This window comes from Notolepis coatsorum, assembly GCF_963971535.1.
Source record: "Notolepis coatsorum genome assembly, chromosome: 16".
NCBI classification, from domain to species: domain Eukaryota; kingdom Metazoa; phylum Chordata; class Actinopteri; order Aulopiformes; family Paralepididae; genus Notolepis; species Notolepis coatsorum.
Window position 1 is genome coordinate 68,094,198 of NC_140180.1, and position 24,074 is coordinate 68,118,271.

General features: G+C 42.2%; 1 protein-coding gene across 1 annotated transcript in view; it reads left to right on the plus strand.

The window, feature by feature from the left end:
* The window catches only part of ccdc88b (coiled-coil domain containing 88B), a gene marked incomplete at its 5' end in the record, with an annotated part of 241,720 nt that overhangs the window by 152,834 nt on the left and 64,812 nt on the right, over positions 1-24,074 (plus strand). The window contains 6 exons of the mRNA XM_084332063.1: positions 8,817-9,077; positions 9,249-9,560; positions 10,568-10,747; positions 11,691-12,031; positions 13,978-14,137; positions 19,359-19,739. Coding sequence (XP_084188189.1) covers positions 8,817-9,077; positions 9,249-9,560; positions 10,568-10,747; positions 11,691-12,031; positions 13,978-14,137; positions 19,359-19,739 — 1,635 coding nt within the window. The remainder of the gene's footprint in view (positions 1-8,816; positions 9,078-9,248; positions 9,561-10,567; positions 10,748-11,690; positions 12,032-13,977; positions 14,138-19,358; positions 19,740-24,074) is intronic.

A 24,074-nucleotide genomic window follows, 5' to 3' on the forward strand; every position in this document is an offset into this window, starting at 1 on the left:
GGTCTCGGGGTCGGTCCCGGGAGAACGGGGGGTGTGGCTTTGCGAGCTTGTACCTTTTCACGGGCGTGGCGCCTGGTGCTGACATAACGTCATACATTTTGTTTGCCATTGCTATGTCTATACATTGTTCGAATGCATTTATTTCTATTAGACCAGTGGTGCCCAACCAGTCGGCCGTGGTCGACCAGTAGATCGCTCAAAACGCTCAAAAGCGGACTCTACAACACCATCCATTCGTGATAAAATGGGGTGGGTTATATTGACGAGGCTTGACAACAGAAGTTCAAATATAACTTCATATTTATTGGCAATTTGTTCATTTTATATCAACATCCAGAGTCCGCAGTCGTGTTAAGACATTCCCGTTTACATTTTCGGTCGACCAGTAGATCAATGACATTCAATATAATCGATGCGAGCAATGTTACTAGTATGTTGCATGTAGTAACGGTAGCGTTAGCCGTTAGCTTAGCGTTATTGTTAACCCTGCAAAACGATCAAAAGCGGACTCTACAACAGAGTTCCATTCGTGAGAAAAGGGGGGTGGGTTATATTGACGAGGCTTGACAACAGAGGTTCAAATATAACTTCATATTTATTAGTTATTTGTTTCTTTATATCAACATCCATTCTCCAGTCTCCGTGTTAACACTTCCTGTATTTACATTTCGAGCGTGACATCATCGACTACGGCAAGCTTACAAGCTCAAAACGCAAACCGTAAACAAAACCCAGAGCGCACCCAGACTGAAGTGTGTACACAAACTAGAGGGGGGAGAGGGGGGCGGGGGAGTTCGAATCAGATCTCGGAACGGGCAGAACGGAACGAAATAGAAACGAATAGGGTGAGTGAGAAAAGGCCCTCAGTGTTCAGGATAACAGAACATGAGGTGAGGAGGACCTTTAAGAAAGTGAATATCAGGAAGGCAGCAGGACCGGGCGGCATCCACGGCCACGTCCTAAAAGTCTGTGCCGACCAACTGGCCCTGGTATTCACTACATATTTAACCTGTCCTTAGAACAGGCTGTCATCCCCACCTGTCTGAAGAAGTCCACCATTATCCCTGTACCCAAAAAATCTACGCCCGCTTGCCTCAACGACTACCGCCCTGTAGCTCTCACCTCCATAGCCATGAAGTGCTTTGAGAAGCTAGTGAAGGGCTACATCTGTTCCTCCCTCCCCATCAACCTGGACCCCCTGCAATTTGCATATCGCCCCAACAGGTCCACGGAGGATGCCATAGCCCATGTGCTGCACACAGCAGCATCACACCTGGACAAGAGGCAGGGGAACTATGTGAGAATGCTGTTCATCGACTACAGCTCAGCATTCAATACCATAGTCCCCTCCAAACTCATAGCCAAGCTCAGGGACCTGGGCTTGAACTATGACCTCTGCCAGTGGGTCTTGGACTTCCTGACGGGTAGACCCCAGGTGGTAAGAGCAGGCCACTGCACCTCCTCATCCATCACGCTCAACATAGGGGCCCCCCAGGGCTGTGTTCTGAGTCCTCTCCTCTACTCCCTGTACACTCATGACTGTGTGGCACAGCGGAACAACAACACAATCATCAAATTTGCTGATGACACAGTAGTGGTGAGCCTGATCTCTGCCAACGACGAGAGGGCCTACCTGGAAGAGGTAGAGAATCTGTCGCAGTGGTGTCAGGAGAACTGCCTCTCCCTGAACGTCAGCAAAACAAAAGAGATGATTGTGGACTTCAGGAGGTCGGGGGTCAGGGACTACAGCCCCCTCAGCATCGACGGGGCACCGGTTGAGAGAGTGAACAGTTTCAAGTACCTCGGAGTCCACATATCCGAGGACTTGACATGGACCACACACATTGACAGTGTTGTGAAGAAGGCACGGCAACGCCTCTACTTCCTCAGGCGTCTAAGGAAGTTCCAAGTCAGTCAGAAGATCCTTAAGAACTTCTACTCATGCACAATAGAGAGCATCCTGACTGGCAATATCACCTCCTGGTTTGGGAATAGCAGAGAGTGGCCCGTTCAGCCGAACGCACAATTGGAGGGGGGCTTCCCACTCTCCAGGACATTTACAACAAGCGGTGCATGGGTAAGGCTAAGAGAATTATCAAAGACTCCAGCCACCCAAACAACTGCCTCTTTGAACTGCTGCGGTCAGGCAAGCTATACCGGAGTCTCATGGCAAGCACAGAGAGACTCAGAAGAAGCTTCTATCCCCAGGCCATCAGGATGCTCAACGAACAATAACACTATCGCTGCTGGCGGGACAAAACCTCATAACTCCATTTTTTTTATTTTTATTTTTTTATATAAATCAACTCCGTAGATCATCCTCCATATGTGTGTGTGGGTTTTACAAAGTTTAAACAATGGGAAAGCATTAAACCGATCATCTGTCTAAACCTCCTAACTCTATTTACCTTCAAATCTGTGTTCGTTTTTTTCATCTGCTGAAAAGTTGGGTTTTTGGAGTTATGAGGTTTTGTCACGCCAGCAGCGCTATGTAACAACCATCAAATGCACTCACAGCACACACATCCACACGCACACACTCACTTTAAACAAACAACTCACTGCAGCACCCACTTTACCCACTTTAGAACACCTAAACACACTTTATATTTATTGGTAAAGAATTTGCACTACAACCCATACCTCATTACACCTTACTGTAAATTGTACCTCATCCCATTTTTGCTTTGTACTGTATAGTATATTGTATTGTAACTCAGTTACTTCTACTCTGCATTGTACATTTTATATATGTATATACTGAACACTTTGTCTACGTACTTTACTTCTATTTTATACTGCTATACTTATTTTATACTTATCTATTTTTGTTTAGCATAGTCCCTGGATCGTAACAGAAAGAAGCATTTTGTATAAAAGTATTCTGTACTTCTGTATGACAACTAATAAAGAAAATTGAAACTTGAACTTGATCATGTCTATGAGTTGATTATGTATTATTATTAGTACGGTCTGTCTGTGTGTTGACCCTGTGCACGGTGTGTTGAACTGTCCTGTTGTCACTGTTACCACCTTGGTTTGTCGTACTGTGAAATTTCTAGGGCTGTCCTCCACTAAAGACACTCTTAGTTGACTAGATTCAAGAGGTTTATTTGTCACATACATACCAGGGCATACAGTGAAATGCGGGTGGCCATGCCCGCTTTGATTGTGCAATAATACTAAATAAAATTGACATAATAAACAGGTAATAAAATAGACATAAAATAGGCATGATAAAATAGACCTGCTAAAGTCCTGAGATAATGCAATACAATGTTAGCTAAGAATTAAGGCACTGGGTTCTATGTACACTACTATACAATATACAGTTTTTACTCTATATCCTTATGCTATACTTGCTATTTCTAAATTATACTATACAAGAACCACATCAGTTCTTTCCTTAAAGTGACCTTTATTTTCCTTGTTCCTTTAAAGTGTCCTTTCCATTTTTTTGTTTCCATTTTGTTTAAAGTGACCGTGTGTGAGCGAATGCAGAATGTGTTGTGTGTGTGTATGTGTGTGCTAATGTGTACTTGTGTGTGGAGAGTTCAGTGTTCAATGTTCTGATGGCCTGGGGGAAGAAGCTGAGCCTTAGTCTCTCTGTTCTTGCTGCGTGTGTGCACCGCAGCAGGCTGTTGTTGGGGTGGTGGGGGTCTTTCATAGTCATTAGTAAATTTCATCGCCAAATCTGTCAAATTTCTTTGTCCCACATGCAATATTGAATGACCTCTTTAGATTCAGTGCTCGCCCGAGTTGTGCTTATTGTTATTTTATATTTTTTTTAGGAAATAACTCAATCAGCATGGAATAAAACTACATAAAAATGTACTGATCAACGAACAAAATGTTGGTAAACTAAGACCAAACCCGACTAATCAACTGATTAATCGACAGTTTGTTGCCTGGTCTGAACCCAGTCACAGTCTTCTGCATTTACCATATTGTGTTTGGCGAATAACACGATTCAGATTCTGATGTTTCCCCCAAGGGGATCAATAAAGGAATATCTTATGTACAGAGTCCACGCCGCTTGTGAAAAGTGCTAACTAAACATCACTAAAAGTCATTCTGAGGAAACAAACCCATAGATTTCAGAGGGGACAGGGCATGTCAAACAACTGAGCTAACAGCACAGTATGATCAGTCCAGTAAAGCACTTGAACTTGACAGCCTGACAACATGTGAATGAAGGTCCTCTTGACTAGCTCTGGGAGAACAAAAAGCCATTCACTGCTGCAGACGTGCTGCTGAAAGACTGCACAGTACTTTTAGTGTATTTTTGTTTTCATTATTATTGAGAAAATGACTCAGGATAGAGAGACTCTTTTCTTCGGTAGGCAAATTCTGTAAAAAATTTGCACTCTGGTTTACAAAAGACATTTTTAAAAGAAAACGGTTTTGTTCTTTTAATAGGTTTTGTACCAATTTCTTCCAACCAGCATTATTCATTGAAGCAAAAGTAATTGGTTTAATTTAATGTTTTAATGGTCAAATAATAACCATGTATTAATAATATAATGTGAGCAATTATAAGTGTATCCCTCTGCTAATAATCATTATCTTGAGAAATGTGTGTGACTGGACCTTCTAAATGTTTTATTAAATACCAATGCTTTAGATCAGGGGTGTCAAACTCATTTTCACAGAAGGCCACATCAGCATTATGGTTGCCCTCAAAGGGCCAAATACCGTATAAATGTTAATGTAATGTAAAATAAATGTAGCTACTCATTTACATATTGTTAAACATGTTGTTTCTGTATTTATTACTTATTCAAGTTACACATATTGCATATGCATTTGCATAGATGTAAAAAATATATGTTATTTTAACAAATAATTTTAGTTGATCAGAACCCCATATTACTCCATCAATCAATGATCACACAATCAATAACACTGATTTGTGTTATTATTCTAATTTGTGACCTGTCCTGTCTAAATGTTTAAATGTTGAGCGATTTGCAGTGTCTAATTTCCCACGGGATAATAAAAGTATTTCTATTCTATTCTATTCTATTCTATTCTATTCTATCAAACCATTCAAGTAAATAACAAAGAAGAATATCATCAAATACAAGCTATGACATTAAGTTTGTTCAAAACCTTTTTGTCACAGTCAAGAGGGGCAGAACTAACAACTGTGAGCTGCAAAGAACACGTGGGACAGATGTAGCAGATGTTACAAAAAAAATGGCTGCACACAACCTTGCAGAGGCCATACATCCAACTAATGGAAGATAGTTTAATTAACTTTAATTAACAGATTGCAGAATGGGTACAGTACAGTACAGCTCAATACACACAATTGTTAAGGGGATGCAGACCTGAGAAAGACTTTCGTCTTGTTTACATCAGGGTCCCCCATTTTCAATTCGTAATGAAATTGCTATTATGTGTCTGCATGAACACACAACTGTAACTGTACTCAAAAATAACAAAATAAGGGTTGTCTCAGTTCACAACTATATTGGTCAAATGTTGGGTGGGACTTGTTTGCGTCCCTACAGCTTCTTATTCAATTGAGCGAGATGCTCGGTTATGTCACACAGCCAGTTTGCATCTGACAGTTCAGACAATATTTCTTTTGTTTTTTGTATTTTGGGCTGTAAAATTGTCAAAGAATGTCTGAGGAGTAAGTGCTTTTGGCTTTTTTCCTTTGTTACTTCATCAATACCTCAGATATTCAACATACAGTACATGTATGTGTAAGAATGTGTAATAACTAAGGCTGTCAAAGTTAAAGCTTTATTAACGCATTAACCCACAATTCTTTTAACGCCACTATTTTTTTAACGCAAGATTAATGTTTAAAAAATAATATAAAAAAATATATATATATATATATATTTAAAAAAAAATTTTACCAGAGCTCTTGTGGGCCACATCAAATGACGTGGCGGGCCACATTTGGCCCACGGGCCTTGAGTTTGACACCTACTGTATGCTTTAGAATAGATCATCAGGCTTAAAGGGATCATTTACCTTTTTTAAGAAGCCGGACAGTTATTTCAGTCTAATAAACACCATTGGTCCTCATTCTCCAACGGACATACGTAAAAGTTACCAAGGAATTCGATTTACGTACTTATTCAGCATTTTTTAATGGCTTTGTATTGTAAATTCGTTGTAGGATTTATGTAGGATTTACGAACTTGAAAAGGCAGTTGTAAGTCGAACAGACCGGTGTAACATTTGGGGTTTTGCTCTCCTCAGGAAGCAAAGCCCTAGCGTTACCTGAGGGTATTAACCTGTCTATCTGTCCTGATTGCATTCATTGGTAACTGGTGGGCCTAGTTAGGTTGGCTTTATATGCTCTTCCTGGTTACTATTCAGACTGTCAGTTAATCACTGAACCTACCTGTGAGTACACCGTTGTGAGTAAGTCTTATCGCTCCTTGCCATAGGAGGATAAGTACGCTTGCTACTTTTCCTTATTATCATGTCACTTTGATTGCCGTTTGCATTCACTGTTGAAAGTTTAGATTCGATTATTGTGTTTGCTTTGCTTTCCCTGTTTTGTTATTCTGAGAATGCAGATTCATCTCTCTTTTTGTTTACACGTCGTCGTTTCGCGTGGGCTGTTTGTTACAACATTAAAGTAAATCAACACTTGTCCTTCGTCATATCAGTTCTGTACTGCACCTGGGTCCAACCCACCTTCCAACTCGTAACAGACCGGTGTGCGCCCATGTTTTCAACAGCTTTCTCTTGGACAAGTCATTGGGGATTGCAGATAATAATAATAATAATGGATTGGATTTATATAGCGCTCTTCATGACACCCCAGTGACCCCAGAGCACTTACAGAGTCCATTATTCGTTCATACACAGTCATACCGGTGGTGGTAAGCTACAATTGCAGCCAGAGCTGCCCTGAGGCAGACTCACGGAAGCGTGGCGAATAATCATCGCCTACGGCCCCTCCGACCACCACCAACATTCATTCACATGCATACACATTCATACAAGGCAAGTAGGTTAAGTGTCTTGCCCAAGGACACAACGGCAATGGGATGGACATTGGCTTGAGCGGGATTCGAACCACCAACCCTTCGATCATTGGATGACCCGCTCTACCCCTGAGCCAAAGCCGTCCCACAAAGCTTTATTAACGCATTAACCCACAATTATTTTAACGCCACTATTTTTTTAACGCAAGATTCATGTTTAAAAAATAATATAAAAAAATATATATATATATATATTTAAAACATTTTTTTACCAGAGCTCTTGTGGGCCACATCAAATGACGTGGCGGGCCACATTTGGCCCACGGGCCAGATACTACAGACATCCATGGAATTAAATAATTATAATGATAATAAATACGACAATATTTGTATCATCAACAATTAAGTTTTGCATTTATAGTCCTGACTGGTTGAGGCATTGTGAGCATTACACACACACACACTGCAAACTAAATAAATAAGAACTACTGTAAACTGATCGCTGTGGATATAGCTACTGTATAGTGGAATATACTGTATTAATATGCCATGTACTGTCTTCTTCTCTATGATATTATTTATTGTTGGTTTGATGTATTCCTATTGCTAGAACTAAATAAATGTGTGGAGAAACAGCTTAGTGAGGCAGCCTCAGCGCATGAGCACACACACACACACACACACACACACACACACACACACACACACACACACACACACACACACACACACACACACATACTGTATACGTGCCAAATGAATCATTCCAGCAAAGTAGGCTTCTATTATTCTAATGACTTGTTTTATTCTGTATTATAGTAGTAAGTTCTACTGTAGAACATGACATATTAGCATGACATCTCATTTAGTAATGTCAATACTGAACTGCTCTTGACAACCTAATAAAACAAGTCATTAGAATAATAGAAGCCTACTTTGCTGGAATGATTCATTTTGCACCTATACAGTGTGTGTGTGCGTGTGCGCTCACACGCTGAGGCTGCCTCACTAAGCCGTTTCTCCACACTTATTTATTTCTGGAGCATTTATTTATCCACTCTGGTTGGATGGTGTATGTAATTGTGCTGTATAATAACAATACATTTGAATCTAATAAAATGTTGAGATCAGTCACAAATCTCTTCTGCGCTACCTGTTGAATGGGTCAGAACAACCCTTTCGCTGTTTTGCATACGGCCCTCGCCGTTTTGCACACACCTCATTTGCCTTATAAGGAGTTGGCGGGGCATGTCTGTATGCAAATTCAGGTGAACGAGAACACGTTTTGCAGTTTAAGAATGAGTGACTTATTTCATATATGGGAACCCAGTTGCAAATATTTTGGACACTTATGGAGACCGTTTCACACGTTCAGGAATCCGGAGGAGCATTTTTGTAAATGTGTTGGTAAGAAATTTTTACCAAGATGTTTACAAAGGTATTTACGAACACCTTTTCCTTATTCTAAGGATGTGTGTTTGGAAACAATCATTTTCATCAGGTTAGCCATAGATTTGCATCAGAATTAAAGATGTTTGGGGTCTAAGAGTCGATTCTGCTGCATGTCAACTACTCAGGAGTCAGCTCTCAGAGTCACTAACCAGGAGTCAACTCTCATAGTCACTAACCAGGAGTCAACTCTCGTTATACATTATACATAATGTATAACTCCCAGTTCATGGTAAACCAAACAACCAAACTATCCCATTCAATACATTTTGGGAAGTAGAAAATAATGGAGAAACCAATAAATGTGGAAGACTTGACTTGGGAGACATATATTGATACAGCATCCCCCGCTCTGTCCCCCGCTCTGTCCCCTGTTCTGTCCATCTATTCATCTCCTTTTCTTCTCAGTTTCAAAATGTGAAGAACCAAAACTCAACCCTGAGGCAACACCTGAAGCTGGCAGCCCAACTTCACCAGATAGAGGAGAAGACGAGAGAGGGAGGAGGAGGAGAGATGGGGGCAGGGAAAGATGAGAGGGGGGGGAGAGGAGTCCCCGGTTCCAAATCCTCCAGGGGAGAGGGCGAGGGCACAGTGAGGAGAGCGGAGGAGAGTGAGAGAGGAGGAGGAGGAGGAGGAGGGGAGTTCATCAGGACCCGGAGAGAGGCCGGGGTGGGGGAGGAGGAGGGAGGAGAGATAGTATCCAGAGGAAGGGGAGAGGCAGAGGGAGGGAGGAAAGAGAAGAAAGAGAGAGAGAAACAGAGAGAGAGAGAGAGTGAAGGTGAGGTAAAGAAAGGACAGAGAGAGCCGTTGGGTGACTCTAATACAATGATCTCAGATCAGATTGAGAAGCCCCCTCAAACTGGAGGAGGGAGAGAGGAGGGAGGAGATAGAATGGAGGAGGTACTGTTAGGTTTGGACGAGCCCGCATGTTCGCTTCCGGGTCCGGAGGTGGAGCTCCTGACCGCCCAGCTCCAGCTGGGCGGTCAGGAGGCTGACAGCCAGGCGTCAGCGGCCCAGGACCTGCGCACCAAGCTGGGTGAGCAGAGCAGGAAGGCCTGGGAAGCAGAGCAGAGGCTGGTGCTCCTGGAGGCCGAGGGACAGAGGCTCAGGAAGGCTGCTGAGAGCCTAGGAGAGGCCCGCCGACAAATAGAGGTATGGAGGGATGGATGTTGGATGATAGATGGGTGGATGGATGGATAGATAGATAGATAGATAGATAGATAGATAGATAGATAGATAGATAGATAGATAGATAGATAGATAGATAGATAGATAGATAGATAGATAGATAGATAGATAGATAGATAGATAGATAGATAGATAGATAGATAGATAGATAGATAGATAGATAGATAGATAGATAGAGTAGATAATAGATATATATATATATTTTTTTTTTACATATATCTATCTATCTATCTATCTATCTATCTATCTATCTATCTATCTATCTATCTATCTATCTATCTATCTATCTATCTATCTATCTATCTATCTATCTATCTATCTATCTATCTATCTATCTATCTATCTATCTATCTATCTTTCTATCTATCTTTCTATCTATCTATCTATCTATCTATCTATCTATCTATCTATCTATCTATCTATCTATCTATCTATCTATCTATCTATCTATCTATCTATCTATCTATCTATCTATCTATCTATCTATCTATCTATCTATCTATCTATCTATCTATCTATCTATCTATCTATCTGTCACACACACCCAGGTCAACACATTCATACCCGGGAGACACCCAGTAACACCACAGTCCGACTATGCCACAGAACGGTTTGGGGGTTAAGTGCCTTGCTCAAATGCACTTCAACACTTCAAGGGATAGTTTTACTTATTCACTCCCCTACACCCAAGATTTTCCTTCCTGTGTAGGGATCGAGTGGTAAAATACGTAAGAATGAGGAGAGAGAGGGATGGATGGATGATGGATGGATGGATGGATGATGGCTGGATGGATGGATGGATGAATGAGCAGATACAGTACATTGAGTTTGAGGCTCAAATCCTACAACAGCAACGACTATCTTGAATACTCGATGAATCACTGCATTAGATAGATGGATGTATAGATGGATGGTTCTATGGTAGGAGCAAAATATAAATGTATATTTATTTTCTCCCTGGGGTGTGTTAGGTTCTTCAGTCTGAGGGTCTGGCGATGGAGGATGAGCTGTGTCGCCTACGGAGCCAGGCGGAGCTAACATGGATGCAGGACACGGTCATCGCCACCCTGGAGGGAGAGAGGGCCGCGCTGGAGAGAGACAGAGACACCCTCCGTAGCACCGTGGACACCCAGCGCACAGCCCAGCGCAAGGTAGGAGAGCACACACACACTCTGACAAGCCCAATGGTAGATAGATAGTAACACATATTGTAAACGCAGACGACCATATTGTGCTGAATATAAGACCATATAATATACAAATCTGAAAAAGGGGCATATTCAAACGAGTGTTCCCCAAGCGAGCCACTTTCTCTCTGTATCTCACTCTCACACACATAGCCTGAAGTGACAGGTGCAAACACACACACACACACACACATACACACACACACACACACACACACACACACACACACACACACACACACACACACACACACACACACACACACACACACACACACACACACACACACACACACACACACACACACACACACACACACACACACACACACACACACACACACACACACACACACACACACACACACACACACACACACACACACACACACACACACACACACACACACACACAGCAGGTGCCTGGAGAGATGGGGAGACACAGCAACCAGCTCGAACAAAGGAGGCATTTTAAGATCATCAATTTACCAACAAAAACATTTACCAAAATATGTTAAAAACAACAGCCTTTGTTTTATTCAATGTGTTTCTTTTATATAAAAAAAGATGATTTTATCAAAAGATGATAAAAAGAATAGCCTACATTGAATGTGTTATATTATTATTTCCAAATACAATTATTTTTATATTTATAATTGGTCTTCAAAAAAGTATTTGAAAAAGAGGTGTCATTTTATAATCAGCGTCGTCTTATATTTGGACCAATATGGTTTATGTTGTTACATACACACTCAAATGACTATCCATTCACTAACTTGCCGCTCTTACTGTAACATAATAAAAGTATCTTCTGATAGGACATCACAGGATGTGATGAAAACCCCTGAATCGGCCTTCATTTGATTTTAAACCTTATAAAAGCATAAACCCCGCCTCCTTTTCCCAGGGCGACCAACTAGAGCTGACCACCCAGGCCCTGAGGGTGGAGCTTGAGCGGCAGGGGCGGAGTTTGGAAACTTGTCGCCGGCGGGAGGAGGAGCTCGAGGTGGAGCTCTGCGAAGCCACCCAGGAGGCGGAGTCATTGTTGCGGGGGCGGGACCAGGCACTGTTGGAGGCCTCACGATTGGAGCAGGAGAAGGAGGCGTACCAGACGGAGCTGGATGGCCAACGGAAGGAGCAGAGGCAGAGAGAAAGGGAGGCGGCCAGGCTGAGGCAGCAGCTAGAGAGCACCTCCTTAGCCCTGGAACACAGCAACCAGAGGGCACGTAGCCTGGACACTGAACACAGGTACACACACACACAGGTACACACACACACACACACACACACACACACACACACACACACACACACACACACACACACACACACTGGAACACAGCAACCAGAGAGCACGCAGCCTGGACACTGAACACAGGTACACACACACACACACACGCACACACACACACACACACACACACACACACACACACACACACACACACACACACACACACACACACACACACACACACTGGAACACAGCAACCAGAGAGCACGCAGCCTGGACACTGAACACAGGTACACACACACACACACACACACACACACACACACACACACACACACACACACACACACACACACACACACACACACACACACACACACACACACACACACACACACACACACACACACACACACACACACACACACACACTGGAACACAGCAACCAGAGACCACGCAGCCTGGACACTGAACACAGGTACACACACACACACACACACACACACACACACACACACACACACTGGAACACAGCAACCAGAGAGCACGCAGCCTGGACACTGAACACAGGTACACACAGGTACACACACACACACTCGTTTGAATATGCCCCTTTTTCAGATTTGTATATTATATGGTCTTATATTCAGCACAATATGGTCGTCTGCGTTTACAATATGTGTTACTATCTATCTACCATTGGGCTTGTCAGAGTGTGTGTGTGCTCTCCTACCTTGCGCTGGGCTGTGCGCTGGGTGTCCACGGTGCTACGGAGGGTGTCTCTGTTATGGATCTAATAAACACGTCGATAGTCAGTGAGTTTCTTCCAGTCAACATGCAAAAAACAGATAATTTTTTCATACATACATACATACATACATTTCCGTTTTATACCGTGGTGAATATGAATATAGTTCCAGAGCGATTCTGTCTAATCTCAAGAAACTTGAGCAAACCACGCTTCAATGTATTTCCTTAGAAATCGTGCCATTTGTCGCTTGATTTATGAATCGTTCTGAAAATAACGCTAGATTATCGGTATTATATGTGTCCTCATGTACGATACAGAAGCGGGGCTGAAAAATCGCTTCTCCGTGCCTTGGTCGCAGCCAACCATACACACACACACACACACACACACACACACACACACACACACACACACACACACACACACACACACACACACACACACACACACACACACACACACACACACACACACATGATGTGTGATCGTTACGAAAGAAACATCTGATTAACCCAAGATTGGTAACACATGAGTCCTTACCTCACATCTGATGTACTGCAAAAAGATTAATCCAATTCCTGATCGCCATTCCAAATATTGATTGCATTTATTGATCCAACATTATATGTCCAAAACGCATAATCCACGCTGCTCCCAGTCTCCCCAGTCCATGTTATAACGATACTGCATGCCCGAGAAGGAAAACCTGGACCGGACTTCTTAGATCAGCGTACAGGGGGAGGGATTTCAATGATGTGCAATACCGTCCGGAAGGCGTTAGGCGGCGGTATTGGCCCAATGATAACATCAGGCTGGATGGATGAAAAATTTATGGATATAGCGAATAAAAGAAATGGCGATTAAAACCCGACTTTTCTCGTGATTGGCGCTCAACGCATGGCGATTTAACCGGACTTTTCTCGTGAATGGCGCTGAATGAGTTAAGTGGCCATAATAACCAGAACTAGAAAACTGTAAGCAGCTTGACCATTTAATGCGGAAATATTGTGAGGATTGGTTGAATTTGCATTCATTCTTGTGATTTTGTGATATCCTGGAGGGTCTGGTATATACCGGTACACTGTATACTATATGTCATTTGGTATCATCTGATTTGGTCTTTAAAAAGTACAAACATTATTGGTCCAATTAAAATATCTCTGCACAACATTTAACATGTGTTTTCTGGATATGTGTGTCTGGGTGGAGACGTGTGTGTCAGGAGCTGTCTCAGTCGAAGGAGCTCTGCACTCGACTACAAGACCAGGGAAAAGAGCTCGGTGCTCGTCTAGTGAGTCTGGAAGAGGACACGCAGCAGTGGAGGGAGCGGGACACAGAAGCCCAGAGCCAGATCAGCTCTCTGACTCAGGTGCGTGTGTGTGCATGTGTGCACGTGTGCATGTGGGTGTGCATGTGCATGAGCATGCGCATGTGTATGTGCATGTGTATGTGTATGTGTAGTATGTGCATGTGCATGTGTATGTGTATGTGTGCATGTGCATGTGCATGTGCATGTGCATGTGCATGTGTATGTGTATGTGTGTTAGGGGTGTGCAGAAAATGTCATTATCTGTATCTGTATCTGTTCAACCAACATTCAGATAGAAGACCAGAAGTGGGTGTGGTTTAAAAAGTTATACGTTTTTTTGGTTGTTGTTTTTTTTGCTGTGCCTTCAAAGCATCAAATACATTTAAATTGGCATATAATTAACAATTAACGTAGTAAATGTAAATGGAGATTACTCCACTTCTACAAGGGCCATTTGCATATTATTGGTATCTAGGGAGATCTATGGACCTCAGGGAATGTATTCCCAGTGTCAGAAATATTGTGTCTGTTACTAGGCTTGTAATGAACCAAAGGAGAATATCAATTATTATTATTTTCTTTTTCTTTTCCATCTTTGACAGTGAATAACACCATGCTAACATTGACCAGACGTGAAAAATGTTGCTCATTCAGCACCTTCTTGAGATCACGTCTAAGCAAATTAATAAAGGGCAGATGATTTACAGGGGGTTTTGTAGATACAGTACTGAATTTTGCCATCCGGACACATGCAACTTGAAATATGAATATAGAATAGCAGGCCTATAAATGACTTATTATGGCGAAGTCATACATCTATGGATCGGGCCAAATCTCCTATTTCCAATGGCAGAGTTAAATCTGGTGTGAGTACCACCAGGCGCCCGTTACAGGGCAGCAAAATAAATCCGTCCATCGAAAGCCCTGGGTCTCCCCTTTCTTAGGACTACAACGATTTCATGACGCATCATTTCCTCGTGTCTAAATCATCCGGTTTCCGATTAAATGCACAGAGATTTTTATAAACTCATATTTCTCTAATAACATTTTTTTTTTTTTTTTTGATTTTTTTTTTTGATTTTCACATTTTTTTGACATGACATACAGTAAAACTAGACACACAAACATTAAAAGTAAAAATCCACAATAAATCATAGGACTATGATAGTCCAGTATTTAAATCAAAATAAATGTAGATTAAAGGATACATATACATAATAATAATTACGATACACTACATTACTACAATACATACAAATGCTCTTGCTGGCTCTTCTGCACCCTTCCTTTCTCCTAACCACCATTTCGTTTAACACCAAGGATCACAAATTCAAATGCTGTGCTCTCTCTTCTCCACCATATCTGACCAAATTGCTATGTTGGCTTCACTGACACCCAGAATTCGTGCGGTAGACATCTCTAAATAAATCACATCTAGATACTGTAGGTAAGAATCCATACCTTCAGGCACATTTTATCCGGTTGAATCCAGCGTGATGCTATTAACTTTTTGGCAGCCGTAAGACCGGACAAGATATTTTTTTTTATCCACTTTTTCTCCTCTTTTCCCAATTCTGCTGTGCCGATTCTCCCCTCCCCTGTCTTGAACGTTGCTTGCATATGCCCCCCACTGGCCGGTTGTAGGGAGGATAGAAGCCTTGCATCACGTGTCCCCTCTGATACACGAGGAGGCAGCCTGTCACATCTTTTCACCTGCCAGCGCGGACTCTCATTGGCGAGGTGTAACGTGTGTGAGGCTCACACTGCCCCTGCCATTTCTCTCTGCTGTGCAGGCGTCCCCAACCGACCTGTAGGAGTCGCTGTCCACAACGTCCAGATTACCACCCATCGACTTCCACCCGCTAACTCTGCCAATTGAGTTAGTATGACGACTGACCCAAGCCGGAGGCAACGCAGACAGCCGGAGTCGAACCCGGTGTCTCTTGCCTTGGTGACAAGCGCAATGTCCGCTGCGCCACCCAGCCGCCTTATTTCTCTAATAACACTTAAAATCATTGGTAAACCAACATAGTGCTGAAAATATATACTTTGACTGCTGTTTTGATAGGGATAGGGTCTTTACTCTTGGCTACATATGAAAATGAAACGCAACATTCATTAATACGGACTGTATTGATCTATTTATGACATGAAATAAATCTCGGGTTTAAGGGGTTATGGGGGTATAAGGGGTTAAGTCCGCTAATCATTGTCGATCAAGTTGTATTTGTTTTACTTGATTTGTTATCCTTGCTTTTGTCTACACTTGTCTTGTTTTCTTATTGTTGTGATTTTATATGCTGTGATTTGTATGCTGTATTTATGATTGCTTATCTCTGTATGTAAACTCGATGTAACTGTAAATGAGGGAAAGCCTTTCGAGTAGACATAAAGGTTTCAAATGAAATGAAGTGAACTATTTTGGTAGCCTGGCTCATGTACGTGAACTGCTCTCAGATGGCTCGTCTCACTGGGAGGTTAGCAGGGTGTTGTTCAGTATCTGCTGTCACTGGCAGCCACACAGAGAAGTCGCTTTTTATGTCCCCGAAGCAGATGCTCGACCGTATGCTATATTGTGGGCTCTAATTTTATATGTACAACAACTAACCATAATGTAAGTTGAGCACATGTCTAACTAAAGGTCGCTGAATGCATTTACAATGTTTTAATAACGGCACACAGTGGCCCTTGACTGTAATTTATGTGGACGTAAATAAATCATTATATCGTGAATCGGTGTATGTCAAGGGTCAAATTGACAGTTGGGTCATCAATTCAACTTCAGTTCAGTCTAATCCCAAATATATAATAGAAAATAAACAAACAAGCAATTCGCATATTGAATAGTTTATTGATTTGAATGGATAACACATATACAATTGAACAGGTATACACATCGGCCCACCATTTACCAATAGGATAAAAAAAATAAAAAAAACACAATAAACCCATTGCGGTCCTTCATCATTGGTGTCCGTGGAGTTATGTACTGGTGTGTGGACGTGGGTGTTAGTAGTGTCTGTGTGTCAGGATGTGTGGAATATATATAAAAAAATTCAGAAAAATATAACGCACATCCTCCGTTTGTTGGTGCTGAGCCAAACTGTAAAAACAGTAATACATAAGAACAAAGCGGGGCTCGCAACTCACTTGTAGTTCCAGGGTGATTTTAATAAACAAAACAGGCAGTAGATGCAACGTTTCGACCTTACCGGTCTTCCTCAAGCATGCATACAACACAAAATGACATATTTTTTATACAGGAAGTGAAAAATCAGCCCCACCTGGTGATCAGGGGCGGTCCCAAAACTTGCATGATTGATATATTTACATGATTAAGACATAATTTACAGATAGGCATAATTTAAAATGTAAAGCTACTGGGCTTTTTTCATCCTCATTCCGTATCGTACTCCTGTGTTCGGCAATACGTGTTTTTAAAGCATGTGTTGTCTTACCGACATATGCCTTACCACATGGGCACTTAAGCATATAGATTACATTGGTAGTTTTGCATGTTATTTTGCCTCTTATTTTTATCTCTTTCCCAGTTGTTGGGTGATAGAAAACAGTGCATTTTTCTGTAAAGCGGCATTGAGCACACAAACCACAACGTTTGTTGCCATCTGGCAGGTCATCTAAAAAAGTGTGTGTTTTTTTATATCTTAATCATGTAAATATATCAATCATGCAAGTTTTGGGACCGCCCCTGATCACCAGGTGGGGCTGATTTTTCACTTCCTGTATAACAAATTTCATTTTGTGTTGTATGCATGCTTGAGGAAGACCGGTAAGGTCGAAACGTTGCATCTACTGCCTGTTTTGTTTATTAAAATCACCCTGGAACTACAAGTGAGTTGCGAGCCCCGCTTTGTTCTTATATAAAAAAAAAAACATGGTCAGAGTCTATATGATGCATTCATTCTCAATCCTTTTACTTTAAATTTGGAAGGACGTCCAGGGCGGCACGTGATTAACACTGTTGCCTCACAACAAGAAGGTCCTGGGTTTGAACTCCCGACAGGAGGCCTTTTGTGTGGAGTTTGCATGTTCTCCCCATGTTCGCGTGGGATTCCTCCCACACTATATAAAAGACATGAATGCACTCTAGCCGTTGTCTTTGACCAACGTACTGGAGTTAGAACTTGAGTTGGTCCTTGCCATGCCTGGATTACAGACTGGATATACTGGGCAAATGCATACTGTTTAAAGTACAGAGGCCCTGAATTTGTCAGATTTCCTTCATCAAAGGCCCTAGAAATTATTATTCCAGAGCTGTTCTTAAAAAAATTAAGAAAATTAAAAATGGAAGAAAAAAACACGACAACATGTTTAGGGAAAGTAATCACAAGTACTTGGCAGACCGCGCCTTTGGACACTTTATGTTACCTAATGTTAACATAATTAGCAAGCATAGCGTAGCTTGACCTGTGTACTTAATACATGTTGCTTCACTGGGAAATCACTGTGTCTTATACAACTTTAATCCAAAAGTATTTTCAGGAAGCTTAGTATAATGAAATAAGACATTCAGGGAATGTCTGGTGGTCACTCATTATTCTCCCAGTCTGCATCTCAGACTTATCAGGAGCATAAACACGTGAAGCTATGGGACACGGTTGGGGTATAAAAGGGTCATGCGATTAATTGTGTAAATTTCTTTTATGTGTTAAGGTTTTCATATGAATCAAAATTATCTATGTGGTTAATATTGATAATGATAGCCCTAGTAAAAATTTACTTTCCTCCTTTTTGTTGGATTGATTGAATTGAAAGTGAGTGGAACCCATAGATAAGTAAGCGGAGAAGTTAAACATCTCAAGCAACCGAGTCATAACGATACGAGAATGAAAAGCCAGCCCACATTGGGCTTCCATTTCAATAGATTTATTCAAGCTGAAAAATGAATGACATTTCGAACAAAGACTATTCTTCATTCTGCCTGTCTAAAAATAATACATCCATAAATACGGGCTAATTATACTGTGTTAACTCAATTATTCTCCTTCTTCTGCTTGTATTTTAATGCCGGGTTGCAGGGCGTGAAATTAAGGTCACAATTATGTCTAGGATGGTTCAAAAAGATTTATTGAATGAAAAGGAAAAAAGGTTTAATTCATATACCAGTACAACCAAATTTTCTTGGATTTTGGACAGCTCTTCTTTAGTTTGGGATGAATAAAACTGTCAAGATTATTGTAAGTCTGGGCAGTTGACGTCCATATTACTGCCCTCTGTCACCTTCAATTCATTTTGTGTCCCCACCTCCTTTTCCTCTCAGGAGCTGTCCAATGAGAAGGCGCATACTCAGGAGCTGTCCAATGAAGTTGCGCGCCTGAAGCAGGAAGTAGAGAAGGCGGAGACCGAACTCAAAACAACTGCCGATTCTCTCTGCCAGTCACAGAAGAGAGTAGAGTCTCACCTCGAATCCCTGAAGAAGAGTGAAACTCTTATCCAATCAGAAAAGAGAAGGGGAAGTTCTGAGGTGGATGCTGTTCCCGTGCCAACTTCAGAATCCCAGACTAACACACACGCGCCTCTGCCACACACACACAGTCTGGATTGGACCCTGGAGGCTGACCTTTCCATGACCCCTGAAGATCCTACTGCGGAGAAGACAGATCGGGCACTGACTGAGAGGTTGATAGAGCTGGAAAGAGAGGTAGGTGTGTGTGTGTGTGTGTGTGTGTGTGTGTGTGTGTGTGTGTGTGTGTGTGTGTGTGTGTGTGTGTGTGTGTGTGTGTGTGTGTGTGTGTGTGTGTGTGTGTGTGTGTGTGTGTGTGTGTGTGTGTGTGTGTGTGTGTGTGTGTGTGTGTGTGTGTGTGTGTGTGTGTGTGTGTGTGTGTGTGTGTGTGTGTGTGTGTGTGTGTGTGTGTGTGTGTGTGTGTGTGTGTGTGTGTGTGTGTGTGTGTGTGTGTGTGTGTGTGTGTGTGTGTGTGTGTGTGTGTGTGTGTGTGTGTGTGTGTGTGTGTGTGTGTGTGTGTGTGTGTGTGTGTGTGTGTGTGTGTGTGTGTGTGTGTGTGTGTGTGTGTGTGTGTGTGTGTGTGTGTGTGTGTGTGTGTGTGTGTGTGTGTGTGTGTGTGTGTGTGTGTGTGTGTGTGTGTGTGTGTGTGTGTGTGTGTGTGTGTGTGTGTGTGTGTGTGTGTGTGTGTGTGTGTGTGTGTGTGTGTGTGTGTGTGTGTGTGTGTGTGTGTGTGTGTGTGTGTGTGTGTGTGTGTGTGTGTGTGTGTGTGTGTGTGTGTGTGTGTGTGTGTGTGTGTGTGTGTGTGTGTGTGTGTGTGTGTGTGTGTGTGTGTGTGTGTGTGTGTGTGTGTGTGTGTGTGTGTGTGTGTGTGTGTGTGTGTGTGTGTGTGTGTGTGTGTGTGTGTGTGTGTGTGTGTGTGTGTGTGTGTGTGTGTGTGTGTGTGTGTGTGTGTGTGTGTGTGTGTGTGTGTGTGTGTGTGTGTGTGTGTGTGTGTGTGTGTGTGTGTGTGTGTGTGTGTGTGTGTGTGTGTGTGTGTGTGTGTGTGTGTGTGTGTGTGTGTGTGTGTGTGTGTGTGTGTGTGTGTGTGTGTGTGTGTGTGTGTGTGTGTGTGTGTGTGTGTGTGTGTGTGTGTGTGTGTGTGTGTGTGTGTGTGTGTGTGTGTGTGTGTGTGTGTGTGTGTGTGTGTGTGTGTGTGTGTGTGTGTGTGTGTGTGTGTGTGTGTGTGTGTGTGTGTGTGTGTGTGTGTGTGTGTGTGTGTGTGTGTGTGTGTGTGTGTGTGTGTGTGTGTGTGTGTGTGTGTGTGTGTGTGTGTGTGTGTGTGTGTGTGTGTGTGTGTGTGTGTGTGTGTGTGTGTGTGTGTGTGTGTGTGTGTGTGTGTGTGTGTGTGTGTGTGTGTGTGTGTGTGTGTGTGTGTGTGTGTGTGTGTGTGTGTGTGTGTGTGTGTGTGTGTGTGTGTGTGTGTGTGTGTGTGTGTGTGTGTCCCCGTCCGTAAGTCAGCTAATGGCTAAGCATCTATTAGCTGGCAACTGGCAAGTATTTCATACCACTCTATGTAAGCCATTTAAGCACCGTTTTGAGGGACTTGAGTACTTCCAAATCAAGGAACTTTGTACTTTTTTTTATGCCACTACATTTCAAAGGAAATATCCTACTTTTGACTCCACTACAACGATCTGGACCATGCAGTTACTAGTTACTTGCATACAAAACATATGATAGGTTGATGGGAATTATGACAAGCCTGCCTGTACGAGGAAGAAAACAACCACTTTTAACATGTCCTTTAGAGATCAGTGAATTTAGAGTTGAACGCCCCCAAGCATTGAAATACAAGAATAACATATAGAATATGTTTTGCTTTTGATACTTAAAGGGATATTTCACTTTAGTAGTACTTGTCAAAACTCAGCTGTCTTACCTCAATCTAAAAGTAATCTACTAGTAAACTAGTAACCACTGCTGTGCCTGTCGCCACCATTCCTCCCAGGTGTCAGTCTTGTGTGTGTGTGTGCGTGTGTGCGTGTGCGTGCGTGTGTGTGTGTGTGTGTGTGTGTGTGTGTGTGTGTGTGTGTGACCGACCCTGTCTCAACCCCCTCCCTTATGAGCCAGATAGTCTCTGCTGTGGCAGAATTGTGCTGCAGGAATTTAATTGAGACGTCTACAAAGTCATGCAGCACTTCTCCAAAGCACTATCTGCACAACCTTCTAATCTCTGCTTCATCTCTTTTCACATATCCCTCTGCCGTTAATCCGCCTTATCTGCTCTCTCTCTCTCTTTAACACACACACACACCATGTTTCATGCATACACTCATCACTCTAAGGCGGCGGTTACACCTTTCATATCATTTTCGTATCGTCGTCATATGCGTTTCGCCGCGACGTCGTGCGCCTCGAGTCACACTTTCGTTTTTTTTTTTCGTTTTTGTCACCCGAGCACACTGATGTAGTACACTGCCAAATCAGTAGGTGGCAGTAGGTGGCAAACATGAAGGCAATTTCAACCAATAAGAACTTGAATGTGCCTGCAAAGCAAATGTCAACAAGGCGGCCACCATCTTTTGCCTAGTTACCCAATGCAGCAATTCTTTTTCAGCAAAGCCTAATAAAAGTGCAATAAACAAAACGGATACATTCACTGTGTGTTCTGCCTGTCATTTGTTGATGAAACAAAACTAACATCAACACAAGTGACCACCAAGAGCGGATAGTTTAGTCTAAAAAAAGATCGGTAGCATTGTTAGCTGCATGCTAACGTCAATGGAGTATGCCATTATAACAATATAGCATTGTGGCTAGAAGCTAACGTTAGCTCACGCTACTTAGCCAGCACCAAACTGATGATATCGCGAGCTATCAGTAGTTAGATAACATTAGAGACAACGCTGTGTGTATTAAACAAAGGTGAATAGATGACTGGGCCATTTTGTTTAATGCTTGTTAAGTTGAAAGAGGAGCTTTGAGCTAACAGGGTTTGATAGCTAACACTAGCTCATGTTATCCAGTGGCAGTGCCAATCGGTAATGCTAGCAGAATGAATGGATGTAAACTTTCTTTAACATATTGCATATGGGTACAATACAATACGGCTCAATACAAACAATTGTTAAGGGAATGCAGACTGTTGTAGCTTGGACTGGGGTCCTTATAACAATAACTTGACAACACATAGTAGCTGCAGCTATTTGGTTTGGGACAGCTCTCTGTCACCGGAAGGGCACGCAGATGGTATCTACTGCGCATGGGCGTTTTCGCAACAACGGCTCATGCAGACTACACGCTGTTGTCTGCGCGTTTTTTAGCGTTTCTCCAAAACGCAAACACAATTTTGCGTTTCAGCCGTATCCACAAAAAAACGCCAAAAAACGCATTTCTGTGTAATAGGGACATGAAACGTATTCAAAAACGTATAAAAAAACGCCACAAATACACTAGTCTAACCATCCCCTAACACACACATATGCACAGACACACATGCACAGACACACACATACACACACACACACATGCAAATATGCACAGACACACATGCACAAACGCACATGTGCACACACACATACACACACCCTGTTTCATGCATCTCTCTCTCTCTCTCTCTCTCTCTCTCTCTCTCTCTCTCTCTCTCTCTCTCTCTCTCTCTCTATCTCTCTCTATCATACACCTACATATTTATCTCTCAACACAAATACACCCTGAAACTGAAAACACACTGCCCAAACTATAAATACATTGCCAACATCAGCATTGTGTGTGTGTGCGTGTGTGTGTGTGTGTGTGACACACAGCGTCTTAACTTCATTTCGGTCGCCCATGTTAACAGGTTAGAGCAGCTACCTGTTAAGGTACCATGCAGTGAAAAGCGGCATAAGAGAATACTTCATAATGTTTCATGCAATTAAAAAGTAAATATATATTTAGTACACATGATTTATTTATTTTAAATAACACAGTGACTTTTCCTTTTTGATAAGAAAGTCTAGTGCTGGTTGAGCATATGCATACTCTGTGCATCCCCTTAACAATTGTGTGTATTGAGCTGTACTGTATTGTACCCATTCTGCAATCTGTTAATACCATTTTCAATCAATCAATCAATCAATCAATCAATCAATCAATCAATACTTTATGTTGATAGCCTTTGTCTATAATGTGGCCACAAAAATAGAATTATTTTGTTTGTTTGCACTAAGTTAATACTTTGACAAATGTTGCCTATATTTTTCAGTCAGTTGGGTCTTTGTGTGCCAAACATTATTTAAAGGAAAACTCCAACATTTTGGGAAATTAGCTTATTTAACATCTTCCCTGGAGTTAGACAAGAAGATACATACTTTTTTTTTTTTTTTTTTTTTTTTTTAAACTTTGACCAGTCAGCTGGTTCTTTTAGCGTTTATCGCTTTTTCTGGTCAAGCATGACCGACAGAAACAGGTTGAATGGGGTATAGATCGGGGGAAAGACACTCTGAGAAAATACGGCGAGTCCGGGAGTCGAACTCGTGTACCCCAGATCCATGACGCGCACGGTTGTCCCCG